This window comes from Orbicella franksi, chromosome 2 (genome assembly GCF_964199315.1).
Source record: "Orbicella franksi chromosome 2, jaOrbFran1.1, whole genome shotgun sequence".
NCBI classification, from domain to species: Eukaryota; Metazoa; Cnidaria; class Anthozoa; order Scleractinia; family Merulinidae; genus Orbicella; species Orbicella franksi.
In genome coordinates, this window is record NC_138146.1 from 19,207,205 (window position 1) to 19,228,011 (window position 20,807).

General features: G+C 40.9%; 2 protein-coding genes across 2 annotated transcripts; both read left to right on the forward strand.

The window, feature by feature from the left end:
* The first annotated feature begins 811 nt into the window (after positions 1-811).
* LOC145478447 (uncharacterized) lies at positions 812-5,241 on the forward strand. Its single transcript, XM_081456474.1, has one exon. It carries the CDS (start codon positions 2,060-2,062, stop codon positions 2,975-2,977), a length of 918 nt encoding a protein of 305 aa, XP_081312600.1. The 5' UTR covers positions 812-2,059; the 3' UTR covers positions 2,978-5,241.
* A 10,082-nt stretch (positions 5,242-15,323) lies between these two features.
* LOC145468571 (glutamate carboxypeptidase 2-like) lies at positions 15,324-17,983 on the forward strand. The gene is made up of 3 exons (XM_081452308.1): positions 15,324-15,357; positions 15,658-15,944; positions 17,693-17,983. Exons 2-3 carry the CDS (start codon positions 15,676-15,678, stop codon positions 17,937-17,939), a joined length of 516 nt encoding a protein of 171 aa, XP_081308434.1. The 5' UTR covers positions 15,324-15,357; positions 15,658-15,675; the 3' UTR covers positions 17,940-17,983.
* The last annotated feature ends 2,824 nt before the right edge of the window (positions 17,984-20,807 follow it).

The following is a 20,807-nucleotide window of genomic DNA, read 5'->3' on the forward strand; positions in this document are numbered from 1 at the left end:
GTTAGGGGTGAGAAACACTTCAAGCCACGCCTACAAAAGTGGGCGCCCGCTCCAAGGCAGACACGGCCATCTCGATGGTTTCTTGCAAATAGAAATAAAAAGGCGATATTACGAAGAAGAAAGACTAAAATGTCTGAAATAATGGCAAACAAAAGACTGACTCCGATCAAAAACTGCCTACCATTTTACTTTGTGGAATTTTAACCGGATATTGTACATTGTAATACGTTATTAACTCACGACTCCGAGTCTATCGGTAATGCACCTAACACCAGTAGTCTCAGGAACAAGGAAGACCGTCTATTCCCGTAAACGCCTTTGGTGCGGAAACCCGTGGGAAGTGTCGGTCTAGGTTCGCCCCCGTCATCCTGCGGCTGGCCCTACCCAGCGTGCCACACTGGTGACTAAGAAGCGATTGTAAAAACTTAAAAACATTCATTCTATAAGCGGGTTTTATTCCGGTCATATCAGAGAACCGGCATAAAGTCCTCAAGACTAGGAAAAGTGAAAGTTCTGTGTGGCAAAACGTTGAGTGTAGTTGAACATGATATGTAATTTTTAAAGATTAATTTAAACACTGCCCATAAGTTGGTTTTAATACTTAGGATTTATGAACAAACAATTACTGAGCTGCACAAATTCCTTCTTTTCTTTTGTTTGCGTTCAATTTTCTTTTTATACTATGCAGTTTACAGGCACAGAAGAAAGAAATTGAAAGTAACATCCGAACAAGATATTCACATGATAAATTACGACCCTTTAGACCCTTCTTTTTGGCGTTCTGTAATGAAGACAGGCAGCAGTACGAATTGAAATTGCCCATTGTAATTATTTTATAATTTTTTTTTTAGTTCTAAGTAATTGTTAGAACGTGCATAAAAAACACTCTTTGGAAACTGACGAAAGCTTATGAAATTTTGAAATAAGCGGACATTCCACAAACGTGACACGGTCTGACGACATGTTTTAATACGGGGGCAGAATTACGGCGATTTGTGCAAATTAAAGCCACAAAGTTGCAGAGTCTATATATTCCTATGGAAACCTAAGTGTTTCGACTGTAATTCACTCGAAACGAACTGGACATTTTTTTGGCGTTGTTACCGACTCGGTCGACTCAAACTCTGGGAGGTCCGATCTACTCTTCCCTGGCACAGATGGTTTTGCAATTGCCTCGTCATGGCATGTGTGTTATTTATGTTCGTTAGCGGCGTATTGCGTGTGATCTCTAACCGGAAGTATTCGACCCCTCTTTGTTTCCCAACCTTGGCACTGCCTGCCCTGAGAGCTCCCCGAATCATTTCCGGTTTTAGAGATATTCGAGTTGTGTTGAAATGGGGCTTCATTCAAGCCGGAGCGGGCGTGATTTCTAATACTTGAGCACAGACGAAAGTGAAAATTGCGTAAATATGCTAATTGTATTAGTTTGATGAGAAACAGCTCTTTGATTAACGAAGAAAGGGCGACTTCTATAAGCTTTACAGTGCTCTCTATGGTCTTCCTGTTTTTATCCACAAACTCGCGAGGATATGATCTTTTGTCTTGAACAAATTAAATAGATAAACATAAATGCGCTTCTGCGAGAACTCTTGCACGAACCTTTACTGAAGTAATTCTGGAAACAAGTGGCCCGGAGTTTTATAGAGACGTATTATTTCTCTTTATTGGATCCCGCCTCCTGGGTTGTGTTTATCATTCACTGTTGTGTGAAGTTTTACTCTTTTATTGTTTTCTTTTGAGATATATTTGATAGGTGTCGATAAATATTTATACAAAGCAGAACCAGGAATTTAGTCAAGAAACACGAATAAACCCACGGCAAAGCTGGATTAGCTCAAGCTCTGTAATCCTTCAGGAAATATTCCTCCGTAGAGAGCTAATTTTGCGACTTAACACCGAGATAAAAGCGTCCTTTCAGGACGATTCTACGAGGTGGCCCTTGAATAGTCTCATGCCCCCCTATCACGCCCCGCCATGAAAGCTTTGATTTATCATCTCCATTTACAATTCGACCGACAACGAGGCGTGTGATTGGTCGTTTGTCACCCCACCTAACTCCATGTCAATCCCATCTTGTCAAGCGACGCACATTTCATGTGTTTTGTTGGAGTGCGCAGTTCAAATCATGCAAGCATCACAAAATAACCTGGGATTGTTTCGCGTTTTCAAGCCAACGATTCTGTTTCACGCACCTCCGCTACCTTCCCTGCAACAAATCTTTCGCCCGCCCGAGCTAGGAAATTCAGCAACACTGTGGAAGCAGGCTGTGGGACCAATTGGCTTGGCTACTGCTTTTACTACAACGCCTCCACCCCCTGTTAACGTCCAAGTTTCACCGATGAGCTTTTGCGCTGAATCTCAGGCGGTCATTCCTTCCATTTGCGTCGTGTCGCAAAACTCTGACCAGCCAGTCAAGACGAATTTTAAACCCGCGCCGGTTTTGCGTGTGCTCGAGGAATCCGGTGAAAATTCGAACGTTTGCGTCCCAAATTTGAATGGCAAAGCAAGAAAGAAGAAATACCCTTGTCCGCTGTGCGATATACGATGCAGCAACAACGGACAGCTTCAAGGTCATTTGCGAATTCATACAGGCGAAAAGCCATTTCAATGTACTTTTGATGGCTGCGAGAGACGTTTCGCTCGCAACGAGGAATTAACGCGTCATAAACGCATCCATACAGGCGTGCGACCTCACAAGTGCGACATATGCAACAAGGCCTTTGGAAGAAAGGATCATTTGAGCAAACATCAAAAGACACATCTTCAAAATTCCGAGAAAAAAGTATTTACTTGCGTTGTTCTAGGATGCGGCCAGAAGTACAGTCGTTCCGATGCTCTGACTCGGCACCAATGGACTGCTCATTCCTTGACAAAGGCGAGTTCCAGGGCGATGAAGCGTCTGCCTCGTGATCCACACGTCTTAAGAGCTATAAATCCATGTTCGGTCCCGGCCACTGGTGCATGGTTGAGTCACTAACACTCCAGCTAACTTATTATCGTCCGGCTGATGGTTTGTTTATTGTGAAACACGAGTGATAGAAACGTGAGGCCGCTCTCTCCACTGATATCCACTTTAAGAGGAAAATCACAGAGGGAAATCAGAGAAATGGCTGTTGAATTTCGAAGGATTTGTGAACGGAATTGTTTTATTTTGAAAGCTAAAGTGCATTAAGTTGCTATCATCGCCTGCTTGCATTTACTACATGCTTTCATGGTGGTATTAAGATTCGGGTGCGCGACCTTATCTTTGAAATTTAATATCGTTCGGACAAGTGACAATTCGGCCACTAATGCTATGGGACTTCTCTTATAAAGAAGGTGCCTCGAAAAACTTGGACGCGTGCATTAGGCGGTAAAGCAGATTCACGAAAGATCGAAAAATATATTAATAACCGAATAATTATCCCAGGTGTATTTATTTAGTTCAAAGAGTTCTTCCTCACTCCATCTGTTTATTTGTCATAATTGAAGTAGCCTTCGTTATTATTTCAGTCAAATTCGCAAATCAACACTGCTCAAAGGCAATTTAGAATTCTATTAAGAACAGTGTCAGCTAACGCATTCATTAGTAAATAACAATAGAGTTGTTATCTTTGCCAGTTTATTGTACCACTTCACGCCATTTTCCTTGGCAATTTGATAATTCGTCGTTCAATGGAAGGAAAACAACCGCCTCAAACAAACTGACGCCTGCCGAGAAAGAGACAATGCATTTTCCGTGGGAAAAGTTATAGACAATAGATCCATTTAATAACGAAGAACCTGTAACAGATTCAAAGATTGTTCAATAGTTCTGATTAATAAATTGTAACACTAATTGAAGTAGTTATTCATATATTATTCTGATGCTGTTTGTTCCTGTTGGAGAACAGGCGATAGTTTTAGGAAAAATTATGCTAAAACGAATGTTGACATCAAATGTACGGACCATCTGAGACATTAGAGTCATTATACTCACGCCCACTGCGAATTAATAAACTGCCCAAGTATCAATGACATTCCCGCCAAGGCGCGCCGGCTGTGGTGTAAACAGAGTGAGCAAAACACAAAAAGTTCTAGTATTTCCGCAAAGCATAGTCCCCTGTACTAACTATGCGCAAAGCAAGCTAGCAGTGGTATTCGGTAGTTAAACATCGCTTTGCGCTTCTGCTATAAAACGTTATCGAGTGAATGTTTTCTCTCTGCAATGCGTATAACTGCCATGTGATAACATTCAGGACTTGCACCCTTATATTTTTCGACATTTGCGATTAGAAATATTGGTGGGGCGTGAATCTGAAGTACGTGCGCCGACATTTGAATTTATTTTAGTGGTCAATCCAATTTTTGAAAACATGTTTACAGAGGATTACAGTCTTGCAGCGTCTTTGTTATAGCAAACTGAAGCCCTACAGCACCTCGCTCTAAAGGTAACCAACTATTTCAAACGATATATGATTAGGCCTTTCCTTCTCTGTGCCTCATTTATGTGAGTCTGTGGTTCTTCAGTTTTAATTTACTGTTCGCAGCAGTTATTTAGTCATGGTTAGTTCATTGTGAGACAATATTGAATGTGACGTGGGCGCGCGAATCAAGACTGTGCGACTCTGGTTTCCACTCACCCCACTCAACACCTCACCGCCTTTAATTTGATCTACACATGGAAATAATTTGAACATCTTCATTTTCCCATTTAGGCCCGCCGTGGTCGCTTTCACGAAACTTTATATCGCATGTAGACTGTGTCTTCTGCACCTAATATACTTAGGTTTCTATTGTCTATTGTCAAGCTCCCTGTTAAAAGTGCATAATTATAACGCTTGCATCTACGACAAAGTGGAAAAGAGGACCTGTTGATACAGATTACCATGGTGACAGTCTAGGAAAAGCAGATGTCTTGCATCGTGGGCGAACTAGCTTTGATATCCTTGTACAGGCACGTAGCTGTCTTGTTACCTTCTACCGTCTCTTTCTTTCAAGTAGACCAAACTGATAATCAACACCATCAGGTGTTTAAAAACGATATTGACTCACTTCCCAGTCTGGGTCCAAATCATAGTCTCTTGTTCTGGACCGAATAACATCCCTGAGGCTCCCTTTCCCAGACAATCGCGTTTCATGCATTACTAAGGCCAACATATTCTCAATCGTTATTTAATCCTTTGTTGAGAAGAAATTGCATACAGTCACAACTCTGGCCCTCTGTTAACGATCTGACTTTGGCTGAAAGCGGACACCAAGTAGACAAAAAGTGGACACTGTCTGGTCCCAAGACAGAGCTAGAGTTTCCGTTTATGGGAGTTCCCACAGTTCTAGAAATGAATGGCCTTTGCGGGGGGGGGGGGGGCGTCCTTTTCAAACCCCTATTCCACACCCATCCCCCCTTCCCCACTCTTTGCAGCACCCTTTCCCACTTTCAAAGAAGCTGTGTAGCAGGGGTTTTCTGCTGATTTAACTCAATTACTTGGAAGACTTGCTTTGCTATCTTTCGCCCACGGTCTTTCAATATCAGGTGGACCAAAACATCATCAGGTGTTAAATGATACATCCCGACAGGGAGAACTCAAAGTTATTACTAACAGGACTTGTTACTAACAGGACATATAGTTGAACGCAGGAACATTAAACATAACAATAATAATTGATAATAATTAATACGCAATTAACATGATGGAATGACTTATGCCTGTAATTTTTTATGACCAAGGTCAAAACAAAACATCTTAGGATGAAGTTATTTACAGAACAAGATAAAGGGTGATGAAAGGCCAAACTTTAGTGTTCCAGCTGTGTTTATTTGGTCATCCTAACTTATTCCGAGTTCTTTTAATTCAAATAGAAGATGGTGTTCTATGTTAGGTAAGAAAATAATGCACGCTTTTGAGGTCTAGAATAACTTCTAGGGGATGCACGAGTGGAACGCGAGTGCGTCCAAGAGTTTTTCTAGACCTCCAGGGTGCATTACTTTCTTAGAAACCAGACGAACACATTGGAACAACATCATCAACTCCAACAGGGCCTAGGAAAGACGCACTATGGCTTTTTTCAAATGGGATTAGAGTGCAAAGTAAAAAATGTATGTCATTGTGGATATTAAACTTGCCAGTACAAGTCACATGAAACAATCAATGATTATTATAACAAAAATCAATCAATCAATTCATCCATCCATCCATCAATCCGTCAATCAATCAATCAATCAATCAATCAATCAGTCAGTCAATCAACCAATCAATCTATCAATCGTTTGTTTACATACGTGACGTCAGGAGTCCATGATGGGCACCTGTAAACGTCTGAGCTAAAAGTTCGTTCACAATACGTACGTGTTATTAGAGATTAGAAAACCTATTTATAAAATGAAATTTTAACAAGATATAAAATAACTTAATTTATTTTCTAAAACTGATTTGACTATTTACATGCTATTCTCAATGTTCGTTATAAAATTATTAAATTTTCCCCACCTAAAATAAAGCGTCACGCACTTAGTTACTTACTACCTTTTTTATTTGTCATGTTGGTCATTAAAATCAGCTAAAAAGCTGATGTGGACCTACTAAAGTATAACTACAAAATTTAGATGGGAAAAAAAAAAAAAAGAAAAAGAAACTTAAGAAACTTATGAAACTTATGAATCGTTTTACAATGACAGTGAATGCTTTTTTCAAGGAACTGCTCCACTTCTTTTTGCGCAAACAATTTAGCACATCCAGCTGGTGTAAGTCGTGCAAGGTCTTCCTTGTTGACTGCATACAAATCTGTGTCATTATCCAGTAGCAGGCGGACTATGGCCAATGTGACCAGAGCCCGCAGACACGTACAGCGGTGGGATCACTTCCAGTGTCAATCAAGTAACCTGACAAAAAAGCTGGAGTGGGAAAAGGGACTGGGAAAAGCAACCACTAGTGAACTCAATATGTAACAAACTGATATCTGAGTTAACCACCTGCATCAATAAGCCATAGATCGTCTGGTCCGTAGAATTTGATTTCCAACGTACTCAGAATCGTTTAAAATCATGCAAGTGCTTTATGTCACGGGATTGGCAAATCAAGGGCTTTTGTGATGTTCTAAACGTTATCCTTTTCGTTCCAAACATCGTTCTTGTAGGCAGTCAGGTAAGATTAAAAAAGTCCACGATGAGAAAGGCCAATTGATCACACCCATGAATTTAACTAAAATCAGTGAGAAGCCATAATTTGGTGAGAAAAAAACAACCAAATCTTGACTTACCTTCCTACATTGATTAAAACTGCAACAAATTCTCTCAATTAGAAGCTCAGCTCTTTCAACTCTTCCTCGTGCCAAGGCTATGTGAAGACGCGTGTTTCCTTGCTGATCTCGACTGTGAATATCTCTCCCTGCTTTCAACAGGGCCTTTATGACACCTGTCGACAATGCGGGGAAAAACGAGGAAGCAGTTTGACGGAGTACAACCATGTATATCAGTTGACTGCATTAACATCTCCGCCATTATGTATTACTAGTTTTTTGGCTCTTGTCTAACAGCAAATTGAAGCACTCTGTTGCCATCTTTATCTCTCACTTGCACGTTACTTCCACGTTCTAATAAAATCCTCGATACTTCGTAACTGTTGTCATCTGCCATGCTAACTAACAATGGCGTCTGACCTCCGTTGCATACAAGTTGCATACAAGTCAGCTTGTCTATCAACAAGCGGTGCTATTGTCTCTGGATCTCCACGTGCTGCTGCCCTGTGCAGAGGTGTGTTCCCGTCCTTGTCTCTTGTGGCCAGCTCCAATTTTTCGTTTAAGAGACAACAAAATGAAGTGTTTTTCGACCAGTTACCTTATCGATAGCTTCCCTATCACCCCCATATTCGAGAAAACATTCTAGAAAGTTTCACTTCCACTTCCACATTCCACGCTCGTCTGCTACTCCGAGCACTGTACGTCCACTAAAATATCTTACGTGAACGTCGCTCCCATGGCGAATCAGAAACTTAATCAACTCTTTCCAGCGGCCGCTTCTTGCGGCCAAATGAAGCGCAGTTCTCCCTCTTTTATCAACAGCTGTTATGTCACGCCGTTTCGGCAGCACTAAAACCCCTTCCCCCTGCAACAAAGTGCAGAGGAAGCCATCCATTCTTGTCAGCTAAGTAAACATTGGCACCATTGTAAATTAACCTGGAGACCGCATCTGTGTGGTCTCCATAGGCAGCAGCATGGAGAGGGGTGCGGTTTGCCACGCCTAAGGGTCCCACATCTGCACCATGCTGAAGAAGCCACTCTTTACAAGCAGCGTTGCCAACTGATGCTGCAGAATGTAAAGGTGTCCGTCCGTTTTCATCTTTTAGATGAATTCTAACTCCATGGTCTAAAATTAAAGAAGCTCACAGAGTTCCACCGTGGCGTTTTCCGATATGTAATGAATGGGAACTCTCCCATACTAGTCTGTAAGCGCTCCCATGTTCCTTAGCTTACGTTTGTATTGCGTTATTTTGATGTCTCTGTGTTCCTGGAGGCGGTTTAATTAGGCGAATTATACTTTCTACCAGTTTGCCTCTTTTATTTAAATTATTTTCAACACTTAGCATTTAGAGCAATGTTTGAAGCATGTCTTGTAAACGGCTAAAATTGTAACGCAATCGCCAACAGCATAATGTCACGTATTAACCGTTTTCAACGTCTGGGCCGCCTGTGACGAAACAAGGCTAATACAGTTTTTAAAAAAAAATAATAATAATAAATTCAGTGTCGACTGTTCAAAAAAAAAAAGAAAAAAAAAAATGCTAATACAGATTAGCCATCGTGAAGTAGCAGTGTCTTTTTCAATTCCCTCTACCTGGTAATGTTGACTTACTAGACGGTTACGCCGCAACAACAAGTCATGAAACAATTTCAGTTCTTTTTTCAGTTTTTATTATACCATTTGCAGTTTTAGCTGGTATTTGTTGACTGAAAAAGAGCTTTGTAAGCAGGCTGTGATCGGACGGTGCATGATATTGTCCTTGATTCTAGTCATTCTAAGTCACGCTTAAGTTCGTGACGAGTTCGAGCTTCGTGCAACAGTGATCAGTTAAATAAAACATGGCGTCTAGGGAAAAGTTTGATCTAACTACAGCTGAACCTGTTAAGAGGCGAACAAATCGCTTTTGGTGCCTGGTGGCCCTGGGAATATTGGTTGCTCTCGTTATCTTCTTCGTTGGTTTCCTGATCGGTTATTTTGCGATGAAAGCTCGAACGAGCGAATCTCCGAGTTCATCCGAGAAGGAGGAGACCATAGCAAAGAACAGCGGATCTGACTACAAAAAATACCACGAGCAGGCGGTTAATTCACTCACAGTAGAGAGCGTGGAGGTGTTTTCTCTGTAAGTTAAGTAGATAGTGCAATCGTAAGGGAGGACTCTAGCAGTTCGGCGGTCTTAAGACAATATTTATTTTAGCGTATCAGGTGAAGCAATTCTTCCCATGCTCTGTGCACAATAAAACTGCACCTCAAACTGAATAAACTACGGGTAGATACTATAGGAAGGGGTTAACACCACACCATCAATCTAGTCAGCTGTCTCCGGCGTCAGGTTTTCCGCATGCACGTTTTCGCGGAAGAACCATGACGCGCATTTGCATTGGAATGTCCTAGCTGCCAGCTTTTCAGGGCACGATGGGGAGTTCACGCCAGCAGGACTGCAAAACTCACAAATTTAATCGGAGATACTATCTAAACCATTTTTTTTTTTTTTTAAAAAGTAGTCAAATCAAAAGGTAAATATTTAGGTCAAAGAAACAAGGAGTAAACATGCCCTAAATGATAATGTAAGCAGCGAAAAGCTTTATCTTTATTAGTTTGCATTGTTTATACGCAAATTTTTCTCAGCTTCTGTCATTGTTATTGTTAATTAGTTACTTATTTTAAATTGAAATTTAGTTGCTACTTCTATTCCTAACGGTCACTTCTGAAGATGTATGTTGAAACATACGAAACGTCAAGTAAATGAACTTTGTTTTTTAACATGCGTTTTATTGGCATGTTTATCATCGCAGTTTGCGTGTTATTTCTTATTAAATCAGTTTGAATAGGAATGTTTCCTTAAAGCAAAAGCGTGGAAAGAAAGCTAACTTTCTAAGCAATAGATGGAACAGTAGCAATATTTAACATGTAGCATCGCTCGAGATATAATAAGTGATTCTTTTCAGAATAATCGACATCGGTCGGGTCCAAAATGGTTTTGTGAAATGTAGTGGTTCTTTTTCACACAAAACGAAAAAAAAAATCATTTTTGTTGTTGTTACCGCTACTGCTGTTTTGTTTTTTGTTTTTGTTTTTGTTTTTGTTTTGTTTTGTTTTGTTTTGTTTTTTTCTTGTCCAGCTCCACCGTTCTCTTCCCTTGTTTTGGTAATCCAGTCCAGTTTTCAAGCGTCGAAATCCCGAGGAGACTGGGAACGAATAGCCTGTTGAAAACACAAGATGATGTCCGATGGCTGAGGCGTTAATCCAACCTCGTTCCCAGGGTCCTCTTTCTTCCTCCCTCGAGAAGGTACCCTGGTTGCGGCTGGTCACGTGTCTGCTAGAATTTTTTTGCAGATTCCAGGAAAATGATTGGAGGGAGGGGCAGGACAGTGAAAGTTTGTCTCTACTGAGCTCACCTACTGAGCCCAGTAGGGAGTGGAATTTGTAACCTCGGCCGAACTCACAGCGAAGGCATTGACACATTCGATATTGGAGTTCAATGCATCAAAGTTCGGCTTAAAGGTTAGCTCTGCATTTGGCTGAATTTTCCCATCGATCGTTGGACGGTCTTCGGAATTTGTGGTGGTGAAAATAATTGACAAAGAACTTGGAAATGACGACCACAACAATAAATGAACCGCGCGGTGAATTTAATTTCAGTTTTCATTCGGCGAAACCACAACGTAGGTATTTACTCATTCGTTTAGAGTTAAATACGTCGTTTGATCGCCTGCAAAGGAAGTTTTGAATTTCATTGATCATGAATTACTCTCATCGACAGTTTGACGGTCATTCCATTCTCTTGCGGCGAAAAAAAAAAATACGAAGAACTCGACATCAACAACGACTGAGTGCTGAATACTAATAACTTGATTAAGCAGCTTATATTTTTCGATCGGCAAAATCACAACGGAGACATTGATGCCTTCGTGTAGAGTTTGATACGTCCAGTGTTTGACCAAGAGACTAGCTTTGAATTTGATTGAATTCATCCAATCGACAGTTTGACGGTCATTCGGTTCTCTTGCTGTGAGAAATTTTATGAAGAACTTGATAACAGCGACATCGGTCGCGCGTTTGCAAAATCCAACCGCTTTCGTTTTAAAACTGTTTTAGCGGTCAGTCCAATTTTCGGCCAAGAAGCTGGCTTCTCATTTGGCTGAATGCATCCCGTCGATAATTTGACTGTTACCTAATTCTTTTGCTGTGAAAAACTGATTAAACTAATCCGAAGCAGGTTGTTGACGGTTTTTAAAAAACAGTGAATAATAAGCAAAGTTCCCTCTCAATTAGCCTCTCATACTCATAGAAGTTCAGATCATAGCGACGAAGCATTGGTCAGGCAGGATCTCTGACAAACAGCTTGCTTCACTCTCAAAATAAATAACGTCTGTATAGCAGCGCAACATTCACCTCCCTAGACAGTGTTGACTACATTAAAGTTGAGGACCCACCCTCTGTGCGGCTTTGGAAAACACAGCGGTCAAGCGTCTGCGCATGTGCGAGCCATGGAGCAACTAAAAGGCGGCCAAAATATTTTCATGACATTGTTCTTTTCGTGGGTCATCCGCATCCTATAAATGACATTTTCCTCGTTATTTATATATTTGTTTATGTTTTAGCATGTACAACGAGAACTAACAGAAATAGGAGTTATGAATTGTTCTACCTTCTGCTTGTTGCAGGTCTTTCTTTTCCGCGGTATGTATTTTCCGCTCTCCTTGAATTTTTTGTCCGCCTCGACTTTGCATTTAGTGCACCAGTTTGTCCCAGGTTTGTAGTTTAGAAAAGATTTTCCCACCTGGTCAAAGACCTGGTACAGGTGGTTTGGGATCGGTATTTTGGCCAGCTATGCCTCCATGACGATGGACATGAACATCGTTTGTCGTTTCGATTCATCTCGTTCCTGTGCTTCAGACAAATCCAGGATCCGGATGGAATCCACAGTCCTTGCCAAAATTTTTCTCGCTCGTCTGAGCGAAGCCGAGTCACTGCAATTGTTTTTTTCTTCTCTCGTTTTTCCTTCTTTTACACACCGTTTGTCGTCCGTTTCCGGCGTCACGCATCGTATGATTAATAAAACCAAATAAAAATATGCTACGCCGTCGGATCGCGCTCGTAGCATGACACGGGTTTTCAAGACTTATAAACTTTTTTGGTAAATCTCAAAACAAAATGGTAAATCAACACAATACCGGTAACTTAATAAACTTTGTGTCTGAAAAGTCTTAAGTTTTCCTTTTACCTACTTTCTTTTTTTTTTACAGATTTCTATAAACCAGCAACAACCAGGGTACTTTCTCGAGGGACGAAGAGAGAGGACTCTGGGAACAAGGTTGGCGTTAATCAGTGCTTTCTTGGATCATTTTTAAGCGATGACTTAGTCAGAGCTTATATGTTGGCACGCATCGCATTCTTTTGAATGGGCAGCGTAGAGCTTTTGTCGCGCTGCGCTTATGTCGCGCACGATTCGCCGCTCTGTGGAAGGTAAATACATTCTGGGAGGTAGTAAATAAGCACTGTCAGAGCAGTGTATGAGCACTGAAATATCTGAACTGAACTTACGTGTGTGGGAGACGCGATAGGTCAAGGTTCTACATTAAATTTACGTATTGGTGAGCTTTGTTTAGGGCTGAACTAAACATATTTGTGGGCTGAAATATCTGTGAAATTGAACTAGAATTGAAGAAAAGCGTTGAAGAAGTTCGCTGTGAAAGCAGTTGAGATAGCAGAAAGCAATGGAGAATAGTGTACGTAACGAAAAGGTGAGCTAGCTGAAGTTTTTTTCTTGATCAGAATTGGTTAATGTAGCTTGGATTATGGTGTCTTAAGTAGAAACAGAGCGGCTGTGGGGTTACACAACATTTATATTTGAAATCAGTTGACATAGCAGGAAGCAATGGGGAATAGTGTAACGAAAAGGTGAGCTAGCTGAAGGTTTTGCTTTGATCAGAATTGGTTAACTTAGCTTAGATTATGGTCTCTTTAATGGAAAACAGAGCAGGCATTGGGTTACTCAACATTTACATGAAAGCCAAAGAATACTCAAGTCATGTGAGAGGGAAGTTCTGGTTTATGCTATTGTTTATACTTTACCTGGAGGCAATGCAATGTGTCTTTTAACTTTAAGAAAAGCAATTCACTGAAGAACCAATCCTTTTGCTGTAATGAAAAGAGCTTATAACTGTCACGCATGATAAGAGCACAAATTAGGTTTGGTTTGTGAAAAACGACCAGAAGAGTCTAGAAGACGTGATTTAACCACAGGATTTTCAGCTGAAACCATTCACAATGGAAAACAGGTTATTTTTGTAATAAAACAGAAGGTTTACAGTAGTGATAACGAATGCAAGTTACAATTCATTTGCAGTTTTTAGTTTTTTGTAAAGTTTTACAAATGTGGTATTTTAAATTTTCTCTCAACGGAAGAGTGGTTGTGATTAAACAATAGTTAATGGTTTTGCCAGTGGTAAATCAATAGGAAGGTTCATTAAAAACAGGTATAAGGTTAAAACAACAAATTAATTTCCGGTGAGGTAATTAGCGTTGCCAAATGTCTGTTATTAAGATAAGGTGTTGACTTCAGAGAGAAACGGTAAAAATACTGTTTGTTGTTTTCAAGTTTGCGTATGTTATGGATGTACTTAAACAACACGTTTCACTTTATTCGGAGAGATGCAAGTTTATTCATTTCTTTGCAGCCTCTAGGATCAGCTGAAAGAGTTTATTCGCCATCTTTGGTTTCGGGGAACTAGGAACTTATCCTTTGCGGCTGTCTTTTGCAGTTTGTATAGACTGTTCATAGTCCCCTATTTCTCCGTGAGATCGTAGATGTCGATCGTTGAGTTCAATGGGCCGCCATCTTGGTCTCTTGATGCGTGCGAAACTGAGGAGAGTACAAAATGCCCGTGGGTAGTGGCGGTGGGGTTAATAGCGTGCCCTCCACCACCCCTACCCACGGGCATTTTGTACTCTCTCCAGTTTCGCTCGCATCAAAAGACCAAGATGGCGGCCCGTCGAACTCAACGATCGACATCCACGATCTCACGGAAAAATAGGGGACTGTGAACAGTCTACAGTTTGTAGGATCCGTGGAGTGTCTTTAATTTCAGCGTTTAAAAGAAGACCTTTATCAGTTTATTCTGGATTGTGCTTTATGCAATATCGGATAAATTTGCGCTCACCGGCAAACTGATGATACGAACGCATCATCTATATACATACAATTCTAGATCCACAAGCAAGTTGCAAACGCGATAGGTCAAGGGTCAACAATAAATTTACGTATTGGTGAGCGTTGTTTAGCCCGGTCTTTTTGCTGTCTTAAGGTAAATTCTATTGAATGAGCACTGTCAGAGCAGTGTATGAGCACTGAAATATCTGAACTGAACTTACGTGTGTGGGAGACGCGATAGGTCAAGGTTCTACATTAAATTTACGTATTGGTGAGCTTTGTTTAGGGCTGAACTAAACATATTTGTGGGCTGAAATATCTGTGAAACGTGAAATAAACTGTATTGGTGAAAGTCTGGATCCGCCACTGGATTTCTCTTGGGGACATCTATCACAATATTCTTTGACATTGTTTTATTTCATAAAAATTTTTAAGTCTCACTGCCAGTCATTTCGAAAAGTAAACAAAAGGGAAAAAGGTGAATTGCATTATTCAGTTCAAAGAGGAACAATTGAACAATGGGCACAAGTAAGCTTGGACTCTCAAAACCCAACTATGCAAAGCTACTTACAATACAGCTACTTCCCACACAGGTTGTATCTTACTTTCACTTTTAATTAAGCTAAACCATCAGCCTGTCTGTTTATGTTCCAATTTTCTTGGAACAATTTTAGAAATAACACGTACACGTCATCGCTTCTGCATGCATTGCATGCCGTTTATTTTAATTCCGTTCATATGCACAGCAGAAAATAGTCCTACTCATGCATCTGAAAATGAGGAATCTACATCATCAAATGGCTTTAATCAAAATCCTCATCGGCAATGAAACTATCATGTTACGATGTCGCGATGTGGCCGTCACGCTCGATTTCGATACAGAGGCGACGAGGAACCTAAATACCCAGTAGATAAACCGGCAGGTGGGGTTAAAAGCTACTACTGAGATTCCATAGTACCTAGGGTTCAAGGATCACCGTAAAGGCCACAATGATCATCTTGAAGCCAGGTAAGAGATTATAGTAAGTGAATTTATCTGGGCACTTTACGAAGGCGAGTGTGTTAGTTACTGGAATATTTTCAAAATTTCCAGAACTTTAAGCGGTTGTTAGTTTTGAAAACCTAGAGCGCAGACAAATTTTATTTTTGTTTTGAATTAATGGTCATTTATACTTTCTATTCATGTAGTTTAGCAGTTTCAAACAGGTGCCACATTCTTAAAAGGTGCCTTCAAAGTAGAGCTATTTTCGTGTTTGGTTCAAAACTCAATTTAACGGGTAGAAAATCTTCTTTTAACTGTTGAAGGTAGAGGCTGACTGAATGAGACATGGCATCTACTGAAACCTTTGATTCAACCACCAATAAACCTGTAAAGCGGCGAACAAATCGCTTTTGGTGCCTGGTGGCCCTGGGAATATTGGTTGCACTCGTAATCTTCTTCGTTGGTTTCCTGATCAGTTATTTTGCAAAGAAGGCGCGAACGAGCGAGACGGCGAATTCATCCGGGAAGAGAGAGAACGAAGAATATTACTACACAAAATACCACGAACAGGCGGTTAATTCACTCACAGCAGAAAGCGTGGAAGCATTTTCTCGGTAAGTTAAGTAGATAGTGCAATCGTAGGGGAGGACGCTGGAAGTTCGGCGGTTTTATGGTAATATTGGTCAATAGAATCATTATATCAGGCAAATCAATTCTTCCCAAGCTCTGTGCACAATAAAAGTTCACCTCAAAATGTACTACGGGAAGATACTGCAGAAGGGGATTAACTCCGCATTATTAATCTAGTCAGCTGCCTCGCTGAAGGTTCCGCAAGTTTTTCGCGGAAGAACCCGACGCCCGTATGCGTTAATGGAATGTCCTAGCTGTAGCGTTGTTACAGGGAATGACGGGGCGAACGCGCCAGTTGGACTCTAAAACTCACAAATTTAATACGCTGTAATGGTCAGAGACGCTATATAAACCAAAACTTACTAAGTTTTTTTCAGAAAACGTTATGTACGTCTTGGAAGTTCGGAGAAAACGTCTGAAGTAGAATTACATTGTAACGAACTGTGCTTATCAGGTTGTACACGACCTCTATGTCACACTGGCGTATCCCAAGGATCTAAAGAGAGATAAGCGTCTCAAGAGGCTTGGCGGTGGCAGTGGACAGTAGAGAGTGTTGCTATGTGAAACGTAAACGCATTGTGGAGAATTTCTTGCTATTTCAATGCGCTCATAATCAATTAAAATAGGTTTGCTCCCTCGAAAAATTCGAATATTTCAGGCTTCAGAGACAGGGGTTTTTATCGACAGAAGAACTGCAATCGAAATCCAGTAACAAAAGAGGAGCCTTAACAGCCTGAATTGCTAAGGCAAGAAAACCACCGACATACAAGTCTGCAGAAATGAGAAACACAACTTTTCAGTCTCTAAGGAACTATTAATATATTCAAAGCTGACAACTAACTCCTGTCTATCAAGGTTGCTAAATTATCAAATCTGCATGGAATTAATTCCCAAAGATTTTCAAGGGGTAACATCGAAAAAGAAAAAAAGAACCAAGGGCAACATACAACCGCCACACGTACAGATGGCCATCAAGATGGCTTTCAAACCTGTGATAAGGTCTAAGAATGAATGAAGGAAGGGAGAGAGAGATGAAAAATAGGGAGCTTAAGCAACGACGACGACGACGCAGAGGACGACGCCTAGTAAAAAACGAATTTATATTTTACAAGCGAGATTCGCGATTGTCTAGATCTGTTCGGTACGCCGATGGCTCTAAAAACGTGTTTAAGCTAAATATGCAACGACGGCGTTCAATTGCAAATCGAAATACGAAAAATTAGCCATCGTCGTCCACGTTCCGTAGATGAATCAGAACTTGGTCATTTCACGTTGTTGTTTTGCAGAGGACGGTGAAGAAATGTACAAAGATTTATAACGCACGTGCAAAGCTATTGTTTTGCTCATTAAGCCTTTTGTTTGGTGACGTTCTCGTTGCCGTCGTCGTCGTGGTTTGCTTAAGCTCCCTAATGAGGGGAGGACGGGAGCCTGAGAGAGGGAGAAAGAGGGGAAGGGGGAAGGGTTAATTGTTAACTGATTGATTGATTGATTGATTGATAGATTGATTGATTGATTGACTGACTATGAATGATGAAATGCTCAATCACCAGCAGCAAGCGGGAAATGTGTCATTTTCTCCAAGACAAGAGTCCAGATACGAGACTTGGAGAGGCCGATCTAAAATGATCCTAAAGGAAGAATGTGTGTCAACGGCGCGGGGGGAGGGGAGGGGTTGTTTATGATGTTCATGAGTTTCTTGACATTTCTTGACCGTGGCATATCATTTTTGCAGTAATTTCACCAAGCGTCCTCACATTGCTGGCGGGGAACAAAATAAGAAGCTCGGCGAATACATTCGTGATAAGTGGATCAGTTATAAGTTTGATCACGTGGAGATGGTTCAGTATGACGTCCTGTTATCCATGCCACCAAGGGATAAACCAAACGTCGTCAAGATCCTTAACACAACAGACGGAAGCGCTCTCTGGAACGTAGAGGGCAGGGAAAAGGTAAGGAATCTCCTCCTGCTGCTGGTTTGACAGACTTGTTTAGACTACTTCAGTAATACCTGTCTTCAAGTGAATACTTATATATTTTGTAACGTTTCGCTAATTACACTGGAGTATGTTCACTATGTATGGTTCGTGTTAACTGTAGAAGTATTTTAGGCGTGAATCCCTAAGGGGCTAGTAGGCTATTTAAGAATTTGTAAGTTACGCAAGAGCCACTCGAAGGCATCTCTTTCAACTTTGCTTTTGTTGTTATGTCGTTGGATACTGAACGAGCGAGCGTTCCCGCTTCGATCGCGCAATCCTTCACTGAGGGAGATCCTGTTCATAAGACTACTTCACGAACATTGTTTCCTCGTCTTTTGGACGTTACGTTTAATCAGAGGTTCGCTGCATTCAAACGCGATCTCGACGAGAAACAAGCCGCCACTCAGTCTCAACTGTAGAAGCTAAAAACGGTATCCAAGGCTTCGAGTTCTTTTAACTCTAAAGTACAATACGAGTCTAGCAACTCTCTGCTTGATGCAACAGACGGGACCATCAAGACCATCTCAAAAGGAAACCTTTCAGCAGCCAAGTTATTTCGTTCCGTGGACAAGAACCCCGCTGTTTGGGCAGCAGTGCAAGTACGAGTCGGACGAACTCGCCGAAGATTCAGAGGAAGAGAAAAAGCTCTGATCAGCCGAAAGACGAGCGCTAGCTAAGATCCGGGAGAAAAAGCGGAAAAATGCGTCTAGCTGGCCAACTCTACAGCTACCCGCTCTACATCCAGTGAAGCTCCATCTACTCATGGTCTATCCACTGGCAATTATTTTTCTTCTGATCAACCTTTTTGTTTTTTCGCACGCAGTCCTTTCGTGGACGTCAGCCTCAACTAGCAGACAAGTGTTTCAGCTGCGGCCAAATAAGCCTCTGAGCAAATCCATCTTCCTGCCCAAGCCGTTTTAGAGGAGCCGCTGCAACCCCTTTAAGCAGTAAAAATACATACTTATGGCAAATACCAAGCTGCATTGAAGAGAATGGGATAAGATGAGTATATAATTTATTCAATATAATAAAATGATTGGGAGACTTTGACCCAGTTGAACTTATTGATAATTTTGTTGAACCATGTGATTCAAGGTTTTTTGGAAGTCCTGGAAAGACAATTTACTCTAAGGAGCTGAACAATTTCTGTAGCTGTTCATTTATCGTTCGCGTCCAAAACTGCGTCCATTACTTTTGACTTTGTCATGACAACCACAAACTTCATATAGGTTTGGACAAAAATCAACTTTTTCGACATACTTGTGTATTTTTTTTTTCAGCTTTGTTCATCATTTTGCTGAATTTTACCAAATTGTACATTTCATAAGCATTCTGGCTTCATAAGCATTCTAGATTATTTTTTGACTTTTTTAAGAAAATAGTAAAATCCAAGATGATGGATCCAAGATGGCGGGTCAAATGACGTCATGCTATTTCACAGCCAAAAATTATGTCATTATTTTATAGAGCAAGCTCAGGGCTTTCTATTTAATGAATGTAAATTTATTTTCTGTGCCTTAATAGAACGAAAACCTAAGGAGGGGGTTTCATCCCCCTTGTACCACGATGGGGGCATTAGTTCGAGGGTTAACGATTGTATTAGCCCTGATGCCTGAATGAATGAATAAAAGACTGATTATCAGGACGGAACACATTATATTTAAGTTAAAGGCAACCTTAAGGTTAATGTAGAGTTTTGAAATCATATAAGTGCTTCTTGCTTTATTCGCGTTACTATTTTTGTTGGGTATCAGATTCTCTTTATTTACATTCTACCCTCAGCTCAGTTTTCTAATAATCGCTCAGCCATCCAGTCCAGTATAGTGATTTGTCGAGCAGGCTATTTCTGATCTTCTGGCCACAGGTTCAGTGGTCGAGTGCGCGCGTGCTCCTGCTGTGGTTAACCCGTTGTCAGTTTCCATACAGTTAGAGTTCTGGAAGAATAATGTTTCTTATCTCAATTCCAGTGTTTTGCAGACGTTGCTCGCAGACTATCTCGTATTGTATACTCGGATGTTAGCGCTATTGGATTGGCTGCTTTCATTGCCATTGGTAACATGCCTGTTTTCGCGCAAAAACTGAGATTCTATGTAGACGAATACCAGATCGAGCACCACGTGGAGAGAACTCCACTGTGTTTGTTTTGCTTTTAAAAGTTTGCACTTCTTCTTTCAGGGTGCTCTGTTAAGTGGTTTACTGACAACCAAACTGTACCTTTGATCGTCGATTCTGGTAGTATGAAACTGTGTTCGCTTCAACTCGCCGGTGATATATTTGATACCGCCAAAGAAAGTAATATCAAAATCGAGGCTGAGTTGATACCTCGTTCAGCTGATTACTTATGCAAGATCGTCGATTGATGACTGGTCAGTTAAAGATAGCTATTTTCATGAAGTAACCTCTTATTAGGGTCCCTGTTCAATTGATTACTTTCCCAGTTAAAAAAAAAAAAATTCAAGTTTTCCCAGTTTTTTTTCGAATATTCCCTAGCATTTAGTTGGGTAGGAGAAACCTGTTGGCTGGTGCCACCTGTTTCGTTGGTTAAAAATGTCATCCGCCACATATGTTTTTGTCAATAGAACTGGTTACTCTTTATTGGCCTTTCAGCTCCCTTTTGGCCTTTTTGGTGGATCGTAGGTGGGGTTTCAGATCTTTTGTTATTGATTTTCTCTTCGTTGAGAACGGTAAAGATGTTTATCTCCATGGGACAAATAACAGTTCCCTTTTGGCTCGGAGAATTTTAGTTGCTTGTCGGGGCTGTACAGTACAGTATCCAGTAGAACCTGTCTATGGAGAAGTCATGCCGCGCGGTCATGATTACGCTGTTTTAAGCCGTTGGGCCATGTCATCTTTGTGCGGGACTGCCCGTTT

Coding starts and splice junctions, on each gene's coding strand:
- LOC145468571 (XM_081452308.1), top strand. CDS start 15,676: ATGGCATCTACTGAAACCTTTGATTCAACCACCAATAAACCTGTAAAG. Junction 15,945..17,692: donor AGCGTGGAAGCATTTTCTCG/GTAAGTTAAGTA, acceptor TCATTTTTGCAG/TAATTTCACCAAGCGTCCTC.
- LOC145478447 (XM_081456474.1), top strand. CDS start 2,060: ATGTCAATCCCATCTTGTCAAGCGACGCACATTTCATGTGTTTTGTTG.